Source organism: Ceratina calcarata, unplaced genomic scaffold (assembly GCF_001652005.2).
Source record: "Ceratina calcarata isolate Rehan_Ccalc_2016 unplaced genomic scaffold, ASM165200v1 scaffold310.2, whole genome shotgun sequence".
NCBI lineage: Eukaryota > Metazoa > Arthropoda > Insecta > Hymenoptera > Apidae > Ceratina > Ceratina calcarata.
Genome location: NW_017153562.1, coordinates 388,535 through 409,870, shown reverse-complemented (window position 1 = coordinate 409,870; position 21,336 = coordinate 388,535). Strand labels below are relative to the sequence as shown.

Genomic DNA, 21,336 nt, shown 5'->3' with positions numbered 1-21,336 from the left:
CTCGTCGCTCATCTACGTTTCTTCGTGTTTCCCTGTACTTCGTAGCAGAAAGTTTCAATTTCCAATTATCGATCGCGTCCCAAATAGTTTCTGTTTTTGTACATTCGATTTTCGGGCGCGGGATTCGCGTTCGGATAAGTTTTCGTCGTTCGCAGCGTGTCGGCTCAGACGTTAAACGAAGCGAAAAAATGTGAGCGCGATGGAAGAAGAAGAAGAAGAATAATAATAATAAAATAAAACCGCGAGCCACGCACCCTCGTCGGTCGTCAATTGTTTTTTGAAAGTAATACGCTGTATGTACGTCGTAATACACGTCGACTAATTAAATTAATTGGATTTAGCCTTACTCGACTAAAGTTATAATAATGTGTGATTGAGAGACAGAAAATAGAAACGACGCTCATGAGCGTATACGTACAAGTGCGTACGTAGCGGGGTGATCGAACGCGGTACGAGTGCCTCCGTTTGGTCTGTGTGAATCGTTTGTTCGAAGCATACACGCATCCTAGGAGTCGAAAGATCGGACTGCCGAAAGTTTGTCACAGAGTCGCATTAAAATTCAATTTTGCGGGGAAGTCGACGTAACACTTATCGAGAATTTCTCAGAATTTACACCTTTCGCCGGTCTCGCCTCTTTCCACGCAACAGCAATCTCCCGGTTCACACTGCGTCGCGTCGTCGTCAGCCTAGAGTATCGATGATGAAACCATGCTTAACGCCGTATACCGAGTGTACTGCCTAATTACCGCGCCCGTCAACGGCTGACCGTTTCGAAGTCGAAGAGAGTTTAAGGTTGTATGAACCCTTACATAAAAACAATGACAAAAGTTTCAAATTTTAACAGTTACTAGGTACAACGTTAATAAGACATTGTACAAAATTTTAAAAATTTGTGCGAGCCTATTAAAAACGTTATTACATCTTGAATTCTTATGTAGAATGACAGAATCTTGATTTCATTTATAAAAAAATATAAATGCAACAATGAGAGAATTTTGTAATTTTGTATAATTCTTAATACATGATTTAAGAATATTTTAAACTTGAAATAATGTCTATTCCGAGGATATTATTTAAGATATACAATAAAAACTATGGAAAAGTACGAATTATAGAACGTGTAGACAGTTGTAAGTCACGTATAGTCCAATCAAAAAATGCCAAAACTATACACTAGAATATTAGAAATTATGCGTTAAAAATTAATTACGAACGAGGAAAACAGGTCGATCAATTTTATAAACCTTACTCCTCTGTAATTATCATCTTTTCTAAAAGTTCTTTGTTTTAAATACTGGACGCAGCTTTTTATTAAATGTCTTAAACTTTTGGCAGAGATCTTAGGCTCATACAACTTTAACGTGCAGTTAAATGTTTCATCGGAAGTTTCTACCGCGGGATCTTCGAAACACGTCGGCCCGAGACCCGCGAAGCGTTCGGGGCGTGGACACTTGCTTTTCTCTTTTGAGCAGCGAACGCATATTTTTACTTTAATCGGGACGGGCCACGTTCAACGGGATGATCGACGAACGTTCAAGAAGAGGTTTCGATTCGGTGAAGGAAGTCTCACGTAGCCCAGAGACGGTGCCAAAAGTAAAATGTTCGTCGCTGTAGATTTTAATTAAGACGACGTTCCGTCGATTCCTGCGAATCGGCGGATATGTTCATAGTCAATTTTACACGAGTTCGCGTCACCCTTTTGCAACTTCTCATTTCCTTTTCGAGTAGCAGTACTTAAAATCGCGAATCGACGAAACGACGAAGTGCCCTCGTAACCGGAAGGATTCGCGAATGTTTTAATCCTCGTTGCGTCAAGAGCTTTCATAATCTAGGACAACGAACGTGTAGATAGGACGGTTGAGCGAGGACTTCCGGTTTCGAGATCGCGATTGAAACGTGGCAAATTGATTTGCACGACTCTTTCCATTTTCCTCTCGACGCATAAAACGACCCTCTGTCCCTCTCCCCGTTGAGAAGAGGGACCGTCGGAGAAGGCAAACGCGCGTAGATTCGCCGTTCGACGAGTCGGTACGGAAAATCGAAAATCGGAGCGACGATGACGAAGACAGAGGAGAGTAGAAAAAGCGGAGACGACGCGTTCAGAGGAGTAACGAAGGGAACGGAAGCGACGGTGACCATTGTAATATTTGTACATAGCCATGCTGTCGTGGTCAAGAGAATTACTTATATCATTATAAATATTACGCATATATGTATATACATATATACGTGTACGTATATGGACATGTATATACATACATATATGTATATATTCTATACGTTAAGTCCGTAATGCCGTTACGTTGTTGTACTATATTATTGTGAACACCATTTCTCAGACATCGATTTTTTTAAATAAAAAGAAAGTCTATCGACATGCACCAAAATAACCGAGCAAGAGTATTCGTCGATGACGACTCCGCATCGAACGATATCCGATTTCTCTCATTTGCGAATTTTGCCAGGCTCTCCTTCGCCTCGTCTCGTTCGTCGTGTACGCGAATCTTCATCGACCGCGCCCCGAGATCTTTCCACCCCTTCCTCGGTTCACGAGAAATCGTCGATCAACCGTGTCAATTGTCGATTAAAGTGTAGCGTCGCGAGTCGGAAACGAGGAAGGAGTGAAAAAAACGCGGAGCGTCCGGACAAACTTTTGTAACGATCGATCGGTGCCTGAACAGTTTCACCAACGAGCCTTCTCGATCAGCAGACTGATCTCTCTCACCTCTAATCTGTAATGATCTGATCAACGAGATCGGGGTAGACGCTCTCGCATGACCAATTCGCGGGACAAGTCTCAGAGACGAGAGGCAGGAACCTTTTGTTTCGGGACGCGCACTAGCGAAGTGGTAACGCTCGAACGACCACTTCGTCCTGGTTGACATCCAGGTTCAGGTTCGGATCCAGTAGATAGAGATATAAAGAACCGGGGATCTCGTCGTTCGAGCGTTTGAATTCGCGCGAACGAATTTCACGGCACTTCTCTGTGATAAATTCACCGATCGGATCGTTCGAATCCTCGAGCCTATATATCTACGTTTTCAATTGTTCAGAGAGCCTACGTTCGCGTGAATACGAACCGAACGGATCGAGATCGAGATCGTGCGAGTAATCATTTTTTGTAGCAGGATCTCGTCTTTGATCCGGAGACGAAATGCGCGTCCAAGATCCTCGCGGATGCACGTACGAGAAAGGAGTAAATTAAAAAACACACACACACATACACACACACGCACGCGATACACGCGCGTCACGTTCAACGTCAAGTTTACTCACACAAAACCGTGGTCCTTCTGCCCGTCGACGTGTAAATAATTGTTTCATATTGTTGTAAAGTAGAACGGTGACAAAGAGATATGGATGATGATAGAGTACAGAGATAGAGGAGACGGCGGGACTCGCTTGCCGAGAAAGAGTTTAAGCCGAAAAAAAAAGTCAGTCTCCCCCGTAATGTAAGCGCACAAAAAAGAGGGTTAACGATCTATGTGTCTTCTTCGTGTTTAATCGTATCTTTGTTATTAAATCTTGAACGTCTTACGAATCCGTCTATGTTTGCTTCGGCACCTGTCTTAACCGTTTATTCTTTCTATTCCTCCAGTCCAGTGCCTGCCACCTAAAGCCTCCGACCAATCCAAATTCCACTTTAATCCACTCTCAAGTGCCCAGCAGCCAGCGGCCAGCCGTGGGGACCGGTACACAGGTAACTTTTCAAGCAACTATTATTTATATGTATGAATTTTAATTTTATTGCTCCACGTCTCGTTGCGCCATTACTTACAATACTATCGTACAAAGTATCTTTGAGAAGTCGCACAATAGTCAGGGTATCGTCGAATCGTTTCGTTTCCGGCCCGGAAGTGACATTGTTTCCTAAAGTTCGTCGTGCACCGTGACAGCTGGTGCGACCGACAGAAACTTAAATATCATATGTTCTACGCGAACTTAATCGATCTACCACCTATTGCTCACTGGTATCGTTTCTTTGTCCATTAAACATCTTTACAGGTCGTCGTCGCGGTCGCGCGACACCGTTTATAAATTTCGCGGAGTTTCGTACAAATCTATCGTTCACGTTCTCGAGGCCAGAGGCCCGAGGACTCGTTTGATTCTCTTAAATCTAGCTAGAGCCACTCCGGGCTCCGAGTTGAGGCCCCCGAACGCTTCCCTGTATTCCGTGGCCAGCGGTCCCATTACTTCTTCGTCGTTCAACGAAGCCACGGAACCGGATCTCTTTCCTTGTTCCGCCACCGCCCTCTCGTCTTCGCTCGCCTTCGACTGCGTGATCATCAAACGATTTAATTATGCGAAAACCGACGGTTGCCTTTTCTCTTTCACCTTTCCGTTCTCCCCGCGAAAACTAGAATCCAACACAAAATCCGCCGGCACGCTCTCGTCCAATTTCACGTTACGCCGTTCCGGAATCAGCGCAGGAGCCGAATTCTTCGACCTTCGTTTTCTCTTCTTCTTTTTATCGGTCTGCACCAGGTACACCTCTTTAGGCGACTCTCGTTTCCTCGCTGCAGTGGTGAAGACCGATCGTTTCCTCGCCTGACGAGACTTCTTAGTATTCGACTCCTGCGTTTTTTCTGGACCGCAGTCACCGCCGCTACCACCCTGTCTTTTCCTCCTCCTTATCGATCTCTTCTCGTCGACGCGCACTTGATTCGTCTTGCCCATGTTCCTGACGGACCTCTTAGCGAGACTCTCTCGCCCTTCGGAGGACTCGGCTTCCTCGTCGTCCTCCTCCTGCTCGCGTAACTCGTCGAACTTGGCATTATTCTCCTCGATCTCTTTGATTCGTTGAGTCTCCGCGATTTCCCTCTTGATCTCCTCCTTGATCGAGTCGATCTTTCTCTGTATCTGCTCCTCGACGCGTTTCTCGTAGTCAGCGTCCATCACGGCATCGTTGCTCTTCGAGTCTAATTTGTTCGCGTCTTCCGCAGCCGCGGTCTCCGCCACGGGTGCGGGAGCGTCAGATTTCGTTGCACCTGGATCGGGAACATCGGCGACTTTCGACTCGTCCGTTTTCGAGACTACTTTCAAACTGGAAGAATCACTGGCCACGTCGTTGGCCTTGTTCGACAGACCAGCCTCTCGTTTCCCGTCGGCCAGCTGGCTCTCCTGATTCTCTAGTTTCGCGTTCTCGTCGTTCGCGGATCGCTTCGAGTCGGTTTCCTGCTCGGCGCCCTTGGCAGCGGCGTTGTCGTTCTTCTCGGGAACGTTTCTCTTCTGATCGGTCTGATCGCTCGATTCTTTTTCCTGAACGTTCGATTGACCGTCGACTTTGTCCTTCAACGACTCTTCGGCTTTCGCGTCTTTGGAAGCGTCGGCGTTGTCCATTTTACCGGCAACCGCTTCTTTAGAATTGTCGCGATCCCTCTTCACCCGAACGTCGCTGCGAGCCTTCCTCTCGTCGCTCACCTCCTCGAACGCGTTCGGTTCCTCAGCCGCGGCTTCTTCCGCGGTATCAGCAACGTCCTCGTCTGCTTCCTCATAGTCCTCCGCACCGGAGATCCCTCTTTTCACCACGTCCTTCGCCTCGAAGTCGTCGTACAAGCTGGATCTCTCCTCCTGATCGATGTACCTTTCCGAGTCCTCGCCGACGCGAAATTCGCTCGCCTTGTATTTACCGTCTTTGCTCGCTGCCTCGTCCTCGGCCTCGTCCGCGTACTCGGATTTCTCTTGATCGACGGGAACCTCGTAATCCGGTAGCTTCGGCAGGTCTCTCGACGAGCGACCGGTTCTCGAAGAGGCTTTGTCTCTGTTGAGCGAACGCTTCGCCTCGTTCTTTGAAATTTCGTTCTTCTTGACCGTCTCGCGCTTCGCACGTTTCGGAGTACCCTCGAGTTTAGCCCCGAGAGTCTCGGTCGATTTAGAGATGCTTCTCCTTTCGGCGGGGCCTCGGAAAATTTGCTCTATGGAAGGATCCAACTTGCCGCGTTGCTCCGTAGCTGCGTATCCGCTTCCCTCTAAATTACTGGGACGAAGGGAACAGAAATACGAAGTCGATTTTTGCGTGAGAAGATTTTTAAAGAACGACGGCCTCCCCGAATCGAAAGGAAAGAAAGAACGTGAGGTCGTACCTGGTGGTGTCTTTCAGTGGTTCCGAGTGACAGTGCGAAACGAACGAGTGAAGTAATACCGTGAGGACGATTACACGACCGTAATTCAGCCGGAATCGTTCGTTCATGGTGTCACGCATCAAACGGTGGCATCGTAATTCAGATTTCCGTAGTACGAGTGGACGGACGTGCGAGTTGCGTTCATATTTTGATGACTGATTTTGAACGAAATTTATGAGCTGAGTGAACATGGAGCATCGAAGCATCGAATCGAGTTCGATACAAAATTTCTGCGTTTGTTACGCGTGCTCGCGTAGTCATGGTAATTCAATTTTTAAATTTCGATCTACCGTCGTGTTCAGTGGATCAGGTCGTAGGCGTCGTAGACGTTTCAGGGAGCGAGGTATGCGGGAAAGAGTAAACGATGATACACAAAATACTTCGTTTATTATCTACGCACGATGACAGCATAAACAGACGTATGTACATATATAGGTGTTTCGATCGAGAGACGTTCCTCATCAATCTTCTCTGTACAAAACTTTTCTAACTTCGTAACTGGTGCGAGGGGTCGTTGAATTTTCCAGGATACGTATTTACATCGACGCTGTAAGTGCCAGCGTGATAATTTTCGTTAGTAATCTTCCACTCGACGATACGTAAATCTAGCGTACATATTCGAGTCGTGATCCTTAATCTACGGTTAGTAACAGATCGATAAAAATAAAAGAACCGTCGAGTCCATGGAGCTCTCGTTGTTCACATTCATCTATGAACAGCACTTGGTCTCGTTAACGAAAGAGGGAAATAATGGGAAACAAAAAGACTGGATAAATCATCTTTATTCTTCGTTAGCGAACGAATGAAAAAAATACAAAAGGGCAAAACAAAATAAACGATAATACGTTCCTACACGGAACGGCGATACGGGTTAACATATATCGTGTTAAATCTTCGATAACGTAGTTAATAAACGAGAAGAAAGAGTTAAACGTAGCTGATCAAGGAGGGAGATCCTATTCTAATTATCATCGATCGAATCCAAGGATTCGTCGGTATCACGGATTTAAGCTCTAGTTATTGCTTTGTAATACACGTGGTTTAATGCGAACATAAATCATTACTTTCGTCTGCGCGATATGAGCGTAAGCTCGATCGCGTAGCTCGCCGCATCCGAGCATCGACGAAAGCGATCCTCTGTAAAATAAACACCATCACGGCTTGTGATTTTTTATAGGCTCTACCGATTCGATGGAAATGCGAAATATCTTGTTCTCAAATGAAGGGATTTTTGCTAGAGATAGATCGATTCGTTTCCGATCAGCATGGATCGTGATCACAGTCATACAAGTTATAGCATATGGCAGAAAGAATGACCTGGCCGTCGATTAATTCGAAACGACAGGCATGTAGAACTTGTGCTTAGGCGTGTCTCTGGTATGTTTGAAAGGCGTTTGTTTCGCCTCGATCAGGGAAGCTGGACAGGGTCCCTTGTGTCTAGGGGCGTACTCCTTCTTGTACATGCTCGAGCTGACCACGGTTCCATCTCCCAGACTGATGTGCGACACATTCGCGTGTCGCTGGACGCGTTCCACCTTCTGGCTGGAAAAATTCCCATAGCTCTTCGCCTCGCTGTGCGAATAGAATTTCCCTCCACCGACCGTCAGATTGTCCCGTCTAACAATCCTCTGTGGCCGCTCGTAGGTCGAGGACGCCCAAGGGTTTCCCTCTTTAGTGCTGCGATGCAAAGAGGTCAGACTGCGCCTGTCGCTGCTCTGACTGGAGTTGCTGATGTATCGGCCGGTCTCCGCCAGGTTCGAGATGCTCTTCTTCTGATCGGCGGCCGTCGACGAAATCGTGTGAAGCGCTTCCGTGGAGGACGACGTGGCTCCTCGTCTGTGGAGAACCGAATTGGTCACGTCCGCCGACGAGGAGATCACGTTCTTCCTGTGATGACCGATCTTCACTTGAGAGTCCGTCTGCGATCTTTCCACCGATTGACCGCTGATAGCTTGTCTGAACTCCGCGCTGCTCGCCTGACTCGAATCGTACCGAGATTGACTGGAAATAGTATGCTGTTCGTGTTGCTGCCTCTGCCTGGTAGCACTCTGTCGAGATTCCACGTGTTGAGTGTTCACGTAATCCCGTTTACTAGATTCCTGGTGATGATGTCTCTGTTGATGATTCTGAACGTCCGAGGTCGATCTCTCGTCAATGATCCGTCGTGACACGTTCTGAGATCTCGAATACTGCTCGCTTGAATGCGTTCTCTGCTGTTGATGACGATGATGACGTTGCTCGTTCAGAGACTGTTGATCGTCACTGAAAACGGTCGTTACGGTCTTCCCAGAGTCCGTGTGAGGACCACCGGGACCGTCATGCGCAACGCGATGAGCTTGGTACTGAACATTCTGAGCAGAGGAGATTCTCTCTCCGGTCGATTTCCTCGCGACTGTAGTTCCGTTCTCCAGAGTTCTCGACTCGCTTCTTCGGGTGTCAGACTCCATGTTGCTAGTGCTACTGCTGATTTTGGCAGCGACTTCCTTGGCAGTGCGTTTCGTGAACGTGTCGTAATTCCGTTGAGAAGTCATGCTCACGGCAGAGACGTCGTCGCCCAGAGAAATCGAAGATTCCGTATGATATCTGCGGCTGGCGTTTCTGCCAGTAGGCGAGTCCGCTTTCTTCGTGGGAGTGAACATCTCTCTCGACGTCGTCCTCGTGTCCATAGCGTCTGTGCTGATCTTCAGATTGTCCTCGTGTCTTTTGATGTCTGCCCGTTCCCCACGAACCACGGTGTAACTGGACCTTTGAGAAGTCGCGTCGTGGAATTGGCCCGACGTTTTCAAATTGTCCTCGCGGCGCACAATTTCGCTCCTGTCTGTTCTCGTTGTCGTGAAATCGTTCCGGGATCTTCCTATGAACTCTCCTTCCGATTTCAAATTATCAGGATGTTTGATGGGCGACCTTCTTTCACCCGGTCCCGGAGGAGACTTCGTGGGTCTCTCGAAGTCTCCTTCGGGGTGCAAATTGTCGGGATGTCTAATAGGCGCGCGTCTCTCCGCCGGACCACCGGGAGATTTGATCGGTCTGTCGAAGTCCCCTTCCGGGTGCAAATTATCGGGATGTTTCTTGACCGGCGTGCGCTCGCCGATGACTCGCACGTAATCGTCTCTGCGACGAACGTCTGTGAATTCGCCTTCGATTTTCAAATTGTCCTCGTGCCTCTTAACGTTCACTCGTTCGACTCTGGTGATCTTCTTGTAATCGTCTCTCGAGCGTCGAACGTCCATCTCTCCTTCCATTCTCAAATTATCTTCATGACGTCGCAGTTCCATTCGTTCACCGTTTACGTATCCGTAATCGTTCTTAGGACTAACGTCCATTTCACCTTCCGGCCTCAAATTGTCCCGAGGCTTCTTAACAGGTGCACGTTCGCCTTTTTTCGGGGTGAAGTCGTCCTTCGGCACGATGTACATATCTCCTTCCGGATGAAGATTGTCCTCGTGACGAATGGGCGTTCGCTTCTCGGCTGGACCGACCTTCCGAGGTGATCGCTTCGTGAACTCTCCCTCAGGACGCAAATTGTCCTTCGGCTTCTTCACGTCGGCGCGTTCTCCTCTGGTCGGCGTGTCCTGCCGCGGTCGTCCGGCGAAGTCTCCTTCAGGACGTAAATTGTCGGGATGTTTAATAGGCGTGCGTCTCTCCGCCGGACCAACGGGAGATTTGACCGGTCTTTCGAAGTCCCCTTCAGGTTTCAAGTTATCCCTCGGTTTCTTTACGGGAACTCGATCGCCCTTGGTCGGCGTGGGCGTCTTAGGCCGTTGCGCGAACTGCCCTTCGGGTTTTAAATTATCAGGATGCTTGATGGGCGTCCTCCTCTCCGCCGGACCGACGGGTTTCTTCTCCGGAACCTCGAAGTCGCCTTCGAGTCTGAGATGATCCTCGTGCTTAACGATCTCGCTGCGTTCTCCGCGAGTCACTGCGTAGTCATCGCGTCTTCGAACATCTACGAATTCACCCTCCATCCTTAAATTATCCTCGTGCTTCACGACTTCGACGCGTTCGATTTTGGTCACGGTCTTGTAATCGTCCCGCGATCGACGAACGTCGATGTCGCCTTCCATTTTCAAATTATCCCTGTGAACGACTATCTCCGTCCTCTCGCCCTTCGTCGGCACGTAATCCTCCTTAGGCTTACCGATAAACTCGCCCTCGGGCTTCAGATTGTCCTTAGGCTTCTTCTGAACAGGCCTATCGGCTCGCTTCGGTGTAAAATCGTCCTTGGGTCTGCCAACGAAGTCTCCTTCGGGGCGGAGGTTGTCTTCGTGCCGGATGGGAGTTCTCCTCTCTGCCGGACCCACTGGAGACTTCTCCGGTGTTTGGAACTCGCCTTCGAGGCGTAGATTGTCTTTTGGTCTGGTCACGTCCGCCCGTTCCCCTTTCGACGGAGCTTCTTCCCTGGGACGACCAACGAATTCTCCCTCGGGCTTCAGATTGTCCGGATGTTTGATAGGACTTCGTCTCTCGGCGGGACCAACCGGTTTCTTGTCGGGCCTTTCGAAGGTTCCTTCCGGTTTCAAATTGTCTTTAGGCCTCTTCACGTCCGCTCTTTCTCCCTTCTTCGGTACCGGCTCCTTCGGCCTTCCGATGAATTCACCTTCCGGTCTTAAATTATCGTCGTGTTTGATAGGAGAACGTCTTTCGGCCGGACCAACGGGTCTCTTCTCGGGTCTCTCGAACTCTCCCTCGGTTTTAAGATTGTCTTCGGGCCTCTTGATCTCCGGCCTTTCTGCTCTCTTCGGGGAATAATCGTCCTTGGGACGAGCTTCGAACGGCCCTTCCGGTCTCAAGTTGTCCTCATGTCTCACAATCTCGACGCGTTCACCCTTCGTTACTTTGAAATCGTCTCTCGTTCTAGTATCCGTGAACTCGCCCTCCAATCGCAAATTGTCTCGATACCTCGTGACCTCTGCCCTTTCCCGAGTCGTGAACTCCGTGTACTCGTCTCTGGACCTGTACGTCTCCATGCTTCCTTCCATTCGTAAATTGTCTTCGCGTTTCACTACGTCTACGCGCTCGCCACGGACAGGAACGAAATCGTCTTTCGGACGTCCCTCGAACGGACCCTCGGGTCTGAGATTGTCCTCCGGTTTTTTAACATCCGCTCTTTCGCCTCGAACAGGCTTATAGTCGTCCTTCGGTCTCCCAGCAAATTCTCCTTCGGGCCTTAAATTATCCGGATGTTTGATCGGCGTTCGCCTCTCAGCGGGTTTAGTCGGGGACTTCTCAGGCCTTTCGAAATCACCTTCGGGCTTCAAGTTGTCCCGCGGTCTCTTCACGTCCGCGCGTTCTCCACGCTTCGGAGCTTCGTCTTTCGGTTTCCCGACGAACTCTCCTTCAGGTTTCAAGTTATCCGGATGTTTAATGGGAGTCCTCTTCTCCCCTGGACCGATCTTTTTCGGTTCGGGCCTCTCGAAGTCTCCTTCGGGTTTCAAATTATCTTGCGGCCTTTTAACGACTGGTCTCTCGGCTGGTGTAAATTCGTCCGGTTTGCGTCTCTCGAAATCACCTTCCGGTCGCAAATTATCTGCGTGCTTGATCGGAGTACGTCGCTCACCGGGACCGACGGGCTTCTTCTCCGGTATTTCGAATTCACCTTCGGGATAGAGATTGTCCTGTGGCCTCTTAACATCTGCACGTTCTCCACGCTTCGGAGCCTCTTCCTTGGGACGACCAACGAACTCTCCTTCGGGTTTCAAATTATCTCGCGGTTTTACAACGACTGGTCTTTCGGCCGGTTTAAATTCGTCCGGCTTGCGTTTCTCGAAATCGCCTTCTGGACGTAAATTGTCAGCGTGCTTGATCGGAGTTCGTCTCTCACCTGGACCGACAGGTTTTTTCTCCGGATAATCAAATTCACCTTCGGGATACAGATTGTCCTCTGGTCTTTTAACGATTGGTCTCTCGGCTGGTCTGAATTCGTCCGGCTTGCGTCTCTCGAAATCGCCTTCTGGACGCAAGTTGTCTTCGTGTTTGATCGGAGTTCGTCGTTCACCAGGACCGACGGGTTTCTTGTCTGGATACTCGAATTCACCTTCTGGATAGAGATTGTCCTCTGGTCTTTTAACGACTGGTCTCTCGGCTGGTCTGAATTCGTCTGGCTTGCGTTTCTCGAAATCGCCTTCCGGTCGCAAGTTGTCTGCGTGCTTGATCGGAGTTCGTCGTTCACCAGGACCGACAGGCTTCTTCTCTGGATACTCAAATTCACCCTCGGGGTAAAGATTATCCTCTGGTTTTTTAACAACTGGTCTCTCGGCCGGTCTGAATTCGTCCGGCTTGCGTTTCGCGAAATCGCCTTCTGGACGTAAATTGTCAGTATGCTTAATCGGAGTTCGTCTCTCACCTGGGCCGACGGGTTTCTTCTCCGGATATTCGAATTCACCTTCGGGATAGAGATTGTCCTCTGGTTTTTTAACGATTGGTCTCTCGGCCGGTTTAAATTCGTCCGGCTTGCGTTTCTCGAAATCGCCTTCTGGACGTAAATTGTCAGCATGTTTGATCGGAGTTCGTCGTTCACTCGGTCCAACAGGTTTCTTCTCCGGATAATCGAATTCACCTTCGGGATAGAGATTGTCCTCTGGTCTTTTAACGATTGGTCTCTCAGCCGGTCTGAATTCGTCCGGCGTACGTTTCTCGAAATCACCTTCTGGACGTCAACTGTCTGCGTGTTTGATTGGAGTTCGTCTCTCACCTGGACCGACAGGTTTCTTCTCCGGATAGTCGAATTCACCTTCGGGATAGAGATTGTCCTCTGGTCTTTTAACGATTGGTCTCTCAGCCGGTCTGAATTCGTCCGGCGTACGTTTCTCGAAATCACCTTCTGGACGTCAACTGTCTGCGTGTTTGATTGGAGTTCGTCTCTCACCTGGACCGACAGGTTTCTTCTCCGGATAGTCGAATTCACCTTCGGGATAGAGATTGTCCTCTGGTCTTTTAACGATTGGTCTCTCAGCCGGTCTGAATTCGTCCGGCGTACGTTTCTCGAAATCACCTTCTGGACGTCAACTGTCTGCGTGTTTGATTGGAGTTCGTCTCTCACCTGGACCGACAGGTTTCTTCTCCGGATAGTCGAATTCACCTTCGGGATAGAGATTGTCCTCTGGTCTTTTAACGACTGGTCTCTCGGCTGGTCTGAATTCGTCTGGCTTGCGTTTCTCGAAATCGCCTTCCGGTCGCAAGTTGTCTGCGTGTTTGATCGGAGTTCGTCGTTCACCAGGACCGACGGGTTTCTTGTCCGGATAATCGAATTCACCTTCGGGATAGAGATTATCTTGTGGCCTCTTAACGTCTGCACGTTCTCCCTTTCGCGGCGCCTCTTCTTTGGGACGTCCAACGAACTCTCCTTCGGGTTTCAGATTGTCTTGCGGCTTTACAACGACTGGTCTCTCGGCCGGCCTAAATTCGTCCGGCTTGCGTTTCTCGAAATCGCCTTCTGGACGTAAATTATCAGCGTGTTTGATCGGAGTTCGTCTCTCACTTGGGCCGACAGGTTTTTTCTCCGGATATTCGAATTCACCTTCCGGATAAAGATTGTCCTCTGGTCTCTTAACGACTGGTTTCTCGGCCGGTCTGAATTCGTCCGGCTTGCGTTTCTCGAAATCGCCTTCCGGTCGCAAATTATCTGCGTGCTTGATCGGAGTACGTCGCTCACTCGGTCCAACAGGTTTCTTCTCCGGATACTCGAATTCGCCTTCTGGTTTCAGATTGTCTGTCGGTCTCTTAACGATAGGTCTCTCGGCAGGTCTAAATTCTTCTGGTGTAGGACGTTCGAATTCCCCTTCCGGTTTCAAATTATCCGCGTGTTTGATAGGCGTTCTTTTCTCTGCGGGACCGAAGACATGCTTCTCGGGGATTTCGATTTCTCCCTCGGGTCGCAGATTGTCTTTCGGCTTCTTCACCGGAGATCTTTCACCGTGCTTAGGCGCTTCTTCTTTAGGTCTGCCGATAAATTCTCCTTCTGGTTTTAAGTTATCTTCCGGTTTCTTAATTTCTGCTCTCTCACCGCGTTTCGGAACGTAGTCGTCCTTAGGGCGGCCTTCGAACGGACCCTCCGGTTTTAGATTGTCGGGATGTCTGATCGTCTCGACCCTTTCGCCTTTCACTACCTTGTAATCATCCCTGGTTCTCATATCGACGAATTCTCCTTCCATACGCAAATTATCTTGGTACTTCGTCACCTCTGCTCTCTCGTGAATCAGGAATTCCGTATATTCGTCTCTGGATCTATACGTCTCTATCTGTCCCTCCATTCGGAGATTATCCGTTCTCTTAACAACGTCGACTCGTTCTCCGCGTACCGGTCCATAGTCATCCTTTGGACGGCCTTCGAACGTACCTTCCGGTCTCAGATTGTCCTCCGGCCTTTTAACGACCGCCCTGTCGCCCTTCGTGGGAGTAAAGTCGTCCTTCGGCCTTCCGACGAATTCTCCTTCGGGCTTTAAATTATCCGGATGCTTGATAGGCGTTCGACGTTCCGAGGGGCCGAACTTCTCGGGCGAAGGACGTTCAAAGTCGCCTTCTGGTCTTAAATTATCTTTAGGCTTCTTTACCTCGGGCCTCTCCGCTGGCCGGTACTCTTCGCGATCAGGTCGATCGAAGTCTCCTTCGGGACGAAGATTGTCAGCGTGTTTGATCGGCGTGCGCCTTTCCACAGGACCAAACACCGGCTTCTCTGGCCTCTCGAAGTCACCTTCGGGATACAAATTATCCTGAGGTCTCTTTACTTCGGGACGTTCGGCTCTCTTCGGAGAGAAGTCATCTTTCGGTCGTCCCTCGAACGGTCCTTCGGGTCTCAAGTTGTCCTCCGGTCTTTTAACGTCAGCCCGTTCTCCTCTAGTCGGTTTGTAATCGTCTTTTGGCCTTCCTTCGAAGGGTCCCTCCGGTCTCAAGTTGTCCTCAGGTCGTTTCACGTCAGCTCTCTCGCCTCTGGTTGGTTTGTAATCATCTTTTGGCCTTCCTTCGAACGGTCCCTCCGGTCTCAGATTGTCCTGAGGTCTCTTAACTTCGGGACGTTCGGCTCTCTTCGGAGAAAAGTCATCCTTTGGTCGTCCCTCGAACGGTCCTTCGGGTCTCAAGTTATCCTCCGGTCTTTTAACGTCAGCTCTTTCTCCTCTAGTCGGTTTGTAATCGTCTTTGGGCCTTCCTTCGAACGGACCTTCCGGTTTCAAGTTGTCCTTAGGCCTCTGCGGTTCCGGTCTCCTAGTTATCGCCGGCACGATGTAATCGTCTTTCGTTTGGGGCACACCATCGAACGGTCCCTCGATTTTCAAGTTGTCATCCCGTCTGATCACGGCAGTGCTTCTGTAATCCGTCTGGTCGAAACTGCGATATTCCTCCTGGGTGGTCGTGGTGCTTTCCATGATGTCAGTTTTATCGTAGAACCGATAGTCGTCCTCCTCGGTATAAGTAAGTCGTCGTCGAGGCTCCCTCGCGACGACATCGTAGGTGTGGAAGTCCTCCTTGATACGAGAGGTACCCTGAAGCATCGGTAAACGACTCGAGATAAGCATAATTGGACCAACGATCGTTTTTAATCGATTCAATCGGGTCAGTTCCGAGTTAAGATTCAAATTTTTAATGAACGACTAAGCGAGTGCATTTACCGTGAATTCACCCTCTCCCACCGTGAGGTTGTCCGTACGTTTAACGATCTCGGCTCGTTGTACAGTCTGATGATCGACGTACTCGGATCTCGTCGTGGTGGCATCGAAGAATTCTCCTTCGACCTTCGTATAGGTATTACGACGCACCGGTTCAGGTCGTTCGCCGGGTGTTCCGGTGTAAAAAAGCTCCGTGGTAGTCGTACCTGTAAAAAAATGGAAGCGATTCAATAAAGGGTCGACGTTCTCCATGTCGATCAACCGACTCACCATCGAATTCGCCCTCCGGTCTGAGATTATCTCGTGGTCTTCTGACCGGTGCTCTGTCCCCATGTTTCGGCGCTTCTTCTTTCGGTCTGCCCAGAAACTCACCTTCGGGCTTGAGATTGTCCTCCGGTCTTCTCACCGGCGCCCTTTCGCCCTTAGTCGCGATGAAATCCGTTCGCCTCTCGCCGACGAATTCCCCTTCCATCCGAAGGTGGTCCTCATGACGATAAACCGTTTGCCTGTCGACGCGTTTCTCGTCAAATTCCTCGCGATAAGAGGTGACCGCGTGCACCGGTTCCCGCGGGATCTCCAGATGATCCTGGGGGAGATCGTGAGGACAACGATGTCTCCTGCGAATAAGAATTTCGTTTCTACCGTCAGAAGTTTTTAATTCATAGTTGGGCTCATTGAATCGACCCGCGGAGGCGTAATCGCAGTTTAGCTCCGCGGGGAGCGGAGGGTGGTTGCAACGATTGATTGTACGTCCGAACGAAATCCTAATTGGACATCGGGTTCTGAATCGGGCGAATATTCATGCAAGTCCAGTCGGTGGCTGACGGGCAGCGTTGTGTCGACCCATTGATAAATTGACCGGTAATAGCCGTGCACGTCAGTGCAGTCACGCACGTGATTGTGTCGTGTGCACGGAGTTGCATGTTTCGCCGTGTTCTACGATCGTGTTTCGTCAGATCCGATGCGTGCACCGTGCACCGGCTAACTAATTGAAACGTTTTGCTCGTGTTATTACTCGAAAAATAGTGATTCAAACGTTGACTCTGTCGCTCGGTGCATTTATCACGAGGAAACGCAGAATTAGAAATAAGTGGTTCGGCAATTGTCACAGGATTGACTCGATTCGATGTCCGAATTCGAATCGAGACTAGAATCATTTTTTTCGTTCCATTCTCGAACATTTAACTCTTCCCTATTATTTATCGTTCGCGGTGCGCTGTAATTGGCAATTAAGCAGCCGAGGTAACGTCGATACACGCGATCCAACGAACAATATCATAGACCCTGTGTCAATTAAGAAGAGCATGGACCGTCAAAATGTCAGCCTGCCTCCGGCGAGAGTTTAATATCAGTGACAAGATTGATAGAGGTCGAATAACGTTAAAATGCGTTATCTCGCGGACTTCGACGCGCGTGGTTTCGTTTCACGAATGTTGACAACGATTCTCGAATCGCATTTTTTAAATTCGAAACAATCTCCGTTTTCCACTTCGTTCGAAGCTGGAATCATTTCTGACCGCAAATCTTATTCGTACTGTGAAAACCCGTGATCCATTTGGAAATTGAAAACTTGTCAAAGGAAAATTTCGCAAGCGTCCTCCATCGATTGGATTGCATCGTACCGCAAGAGAAAAACGGAGAAAAACGACAGTCGACCAGATTTCAATGCAGAACGACCGACAGTTTATTTTGGTTTCGACGTCCAGCGATATGTTATTTCACTATCGGGGATATCGGGTTTTATTCGAAATTAAAAAACAGCGATGTTCAGATGTCCGAATCCGTTCGCGAACGATCCCCGCAACGCCCCGAGTAATCGTCGAATCGATGCGCCAGGTGTTCGAATCGGGCGTGGAAGATTCGGGTCTCAGCATGTAATATCGAATGAGCAATCGACTGCTTCACGTGGGAGACCGTCGAGTCGTCGATCACAGAGTCGCGAATCAATTTTCCGCGATCTCTTCCGGTAGCGTCCGCTTCGGTCTGGGTCGAGCATTTCGATCCAGCCAGGGCCTGCATCGCGTTCGACGGCGCAATTTACGATGAACGTATTAACGCTGTTTACGTTCGCTGAACGTCGATACTCGACGGGGAAAAAGTCGGTCGATGAGCCAGCATTTTTAAAACGGTCACGTTCATTTTAAAGAGCCGAAGGGTCGTATCTCAGGCGATTAACATCAGCCGAAGTCAAGGCGATTCGATCGAAGATCATCTTGACCCAATTGATGCATCTCCCTCTCGTCCTCGACTCGATTAAACCATGAATCGGCTCAGCTAGAACGATCGCGTCACACACCGGGTCCTTGATTTTTACCGAAACGAACAATGCCGAGTGGATCACCTTAAATTTGAGCAGACGATCACCTTGCCGCGGGAGGACGCGCGCTCGTTCCGATAAGGAAGAGACGCGAGGAAAGCGGCCGCGATTGGTCAAGAACGAGCACCCGTAAAAGGGCTGAGGTCTGGTGTCCTACTTTTCACTCGTGAGCTCCCTTCGCGTGCACGGTGCGTATGTACATACTTACAAGTCGTTTCGCAACAGGGCACGAGGCCATACTCGGTATACTCTCGACAGGATCGAGATTTCACTGCGACTTTCGTTCGATATCGATAGAGACTTTGATCGATGTCTAAAGAAGTGGTACGCACGAACGGCGTGAAAATCGATTTTCCCCGTCGGAGTCACGATTTACAACGTTGTTTTCAAAAATCAACAAATAAAAAGATAGAATCGAAGGAATCAGTCGCTTACCCGCAGGTGCACAGTTCGCAGATGCACTGTTCCTTGAGAGGTATCTTTGACAGTACATCGGGGAATCTCGCAGCCTGAGTATCGTCATCGTCGAGAGAGTCAGGCGTTTGATCTCCCTTCCTCGGCCTCTCTTCGAATCTACCAGGCTGTCCATCGGTCGTCGTTTCCTCGGGTCGTGGCGCCTTGCCAGGCCTCTCCTCCGGGCGACTCGGTTTCCCCGCCGCGGGTAACGGCTTCTTCGGGGCGACGTAATCGCGAGTCTTTTCCGGGGACCGTGGCCTACTGCCGCTCGTGGGTCTACGACAAATTTTCCTTGATAGTATGCGAACGGTAACTTCGTCCGACGCACAAAAGCGTTACGCGGAGTCAGCGTTGATTCAATTCGTATCTACTCGAAACTTCTCTCGACTTTAATTGAAATCGGTTCGTCAAACGTTTACCAACGAGTCTCTGTCACCGATCTTCAGGGTTTCTCTGTCACCGATCTTCAGAATACTCGAGGAAGATATTTTCGTGAAACAAACTTTTGAACCCTTTCGCTCACCTTTTCGTCCCTGCGGGACTCCGTTCCCGCTGCGGGGGAGGTCGACTCGGCTTTCCAGCAGCCGGAATAGATTTCGGTCGATCGTCCTCCCGCAGTCCAGGGATTCCTCGGGGATGTCCGGGACGGTCCGGTGACTCCTTCCTCGGGGAATCCGCCGACGTTTTGGGAATCGTCGGGTATCCGTCGAACCGCTCGTCGACGACATCTCGCGCTACCATGCTGGTCGCCTCTTCGTGGATGAACTCGCTCGTTGACTCAGTAACATTTCTCTGGAATCGAACGACCGAGTAAAATTAGACAATTTCTTCTAGATAGCTTCTTCGTCAACGCGTATCACTGTGCCGAGACGATTACTCCGGATTTCGCTAATCGAAATGATCATCACCTCGCTAATCACATCGCGCTTTCACGACCGTCGCCGGTTCGAAGCACCGCGTTGCAGCGTCGAATCGGGTCGACGCTCGCTCTCTCGCGCGAATACGAACTCTTAATTACCGAGTAGGTGGGTCCGACAGATTCTTCGATAGAATTCTCGTGAGCGTGATACCGCGCGAGGGAACGGATGTTCCGCACGTGAAACTACGATCGGAAAGAGAACAGTTCGTTCGTGCGACGGTGTATTTGCTGAAACGTAACCCTTTTGTTTGACTTCCGTCTCGCACCGATGATCTCCCCGATTAAGTCGAATCGGCCTCACAATTCCAATAGACTTTATCCTGTTATTTCCAACGAACAGGGACGTAGCCTTCTATTTTCCGACATAACGAAAATCGTTCCCGTACAGAAACGTCGAAAAAAATATACAGGGACATAATGAGTTTTTAATTAAATTACACGGATATCGAGATCTTCCGTGGAAATCGTTTAGTAACCGTTATCGTTGTCGAGCAACATTCATGAACGATGCCGGGTGTCTCAGATTAAAAGTGGCGTGGCTGGACGGAACGCGGGTAACGCGAGATCGGGCCCAGGTGACGTTTTTTGCACGAGTCTGCACGGTATCGCGTAACCCGGGGCTGTACACCGGAACACTCCTCGGGTGTACACTGACCATTTCCATTTCACTTTCAACGAAACGGGAGAGTCTTGCGAGACGTCTTGGAAAAAGATTAGATTTCCTTTTCTAACGCAACTTTCGTTCGGTCGACGACTGAATTTACGGTTTCCTCTTGTTTCTTCTGGATCATCCGGAAACAACGATCGCGAATATTCATGGGACCAACGTTTGCTCACCGGAGGCGGCTGATTAAGAACGAGAATCCTTTTTAAGTCTAGATCTAAAAATAAGACGACGATATCTGCCCGGAACGAATTGATCCAAAATAAATTCCTGGAGAAGGCGGAGTTCCTCCTTCGATCCTTACACGCGTACGGACGTAAGAGCAGCTCCGGCTTTGAGACGTAGAACCCTTTGAGATTCGTTAGCGTCGATCGTTACGCTTTGCGAGCGTCGGCTCAGCACCATAATTCGATAACGAGGCGAATAACGTTTGCTAATAACGTTAAAACCTTTATGCTCCGTAGTCGCTCTGTCAAACCGCAATAAAAGACATTACATGCGTGATCGATCTTAGAATACGAACGACGAGAATCCGGTCAACGAGCGCAACAGTAGTTCCCGAGTAATAATTCGTCATACATTTTGACGGAGAGTAGTAAACGCTCAGGGATATCACGATTCCGATATCGGGAACGTGATTACTCAAATTTGTGTACCGTGTCTAAAGTACATTCGACATTGTTTGCTCATCGAACGACCGAAGACTCGTACTGCAGTCGCCTCCGACGAGGTCGTCACGCGACGTTCCAGATTCTACGGAGAAGGCTCAAAGTTCGGTCCCGATCGTTACGTTAATTGGATCGTGAAGAAAACGAGAGCCGGTCGAAGCTCGCTGGGCGTTACCTGTTGAATTCAACCCCTCGTGAGGAATTGATATTCAGGGGTTGAGAACCGACCGGTCGAGTGTTTCATCGATCACGGCTGTGACCTCAGTCCCGGTCACGAATCGATCCTGACGCGATTCGACCGTTACGACACGTGCCGTGTCTCACTGAATCCTAAGCGTCGAATCAACCTATTGAATATGGCGGAAATTTTTTTCGAGCATCGCGTCGACTTCCTTCTCCGTGAAACGACGTCCACGTCGCGCGCTTGCACGTTGCGCAAGGTCGTAAAAAATAATTTTTCCGTCGAAGGAAGCGTTTTACGGTGATTTAAGAATGTATAGGCTATATACTTAAACAATGCTATTATGTTGAATTTGTTATTATAGATTCCTATTACTATTAAAAAGCTACCTGCAAAATTTTAAATCAATT

At 49.3% G+C, this 21,336-nt stretch overlaps 2 protein-coding genes across 2 annotated transcripts in view; both read right to left on the bottom strand.

Annotated features, from left to right (window-relative positions):
- Positions 1-3,755: 3,755 nt before the first annotated feature.
- LOC113464260 (silent chromatin protein ESC1) lies at positions 3,756-6,190 on the bottom strand. Its single transcript, XM_026813154.1, has 3 exons — positions 6,143-6,190; positions 4,336-6,093; positions 3,756-4,275 (listed from the first exon to the last, which is right to left on the bottom strand). The coding sequence occupies exons 1-3, from the start codon at positions 6,188-6,190 to the stop codon at positions 4,069-4,071; spliced, it is 2,013 nt and encodes a 670-aa protein (XP_026668955.1). The 3' UTR covers positions 3,756-4,068.
- A 300-nt stretch (positions 6,191-6,490) lies between these two features.
- Sdb (SAXO downstream of blistered) overlaps positions 6,491-21,336 on the bottom strand; it is a 21,094-nt gene continuing 6,248 nt past the window's right edge. The window contains 5 exon segments of the mRNA XM_018023854.2: positions 6,491-15,598; positions 15,725-15,927; positions 15,992-16,338; positions 18,474-18,770; positions 19,018-19,286. Of these exon segments, the coding sequence (XP_017879343.1) occupies positions 7,451-15,598; positions 15,725-15,927; positions 15,992-16,338; positions 18,474-18,770; positions 19,018-19,286 (9,264 nt within the window). The 3' untranslated portion in view covers positions 6,491-7,450.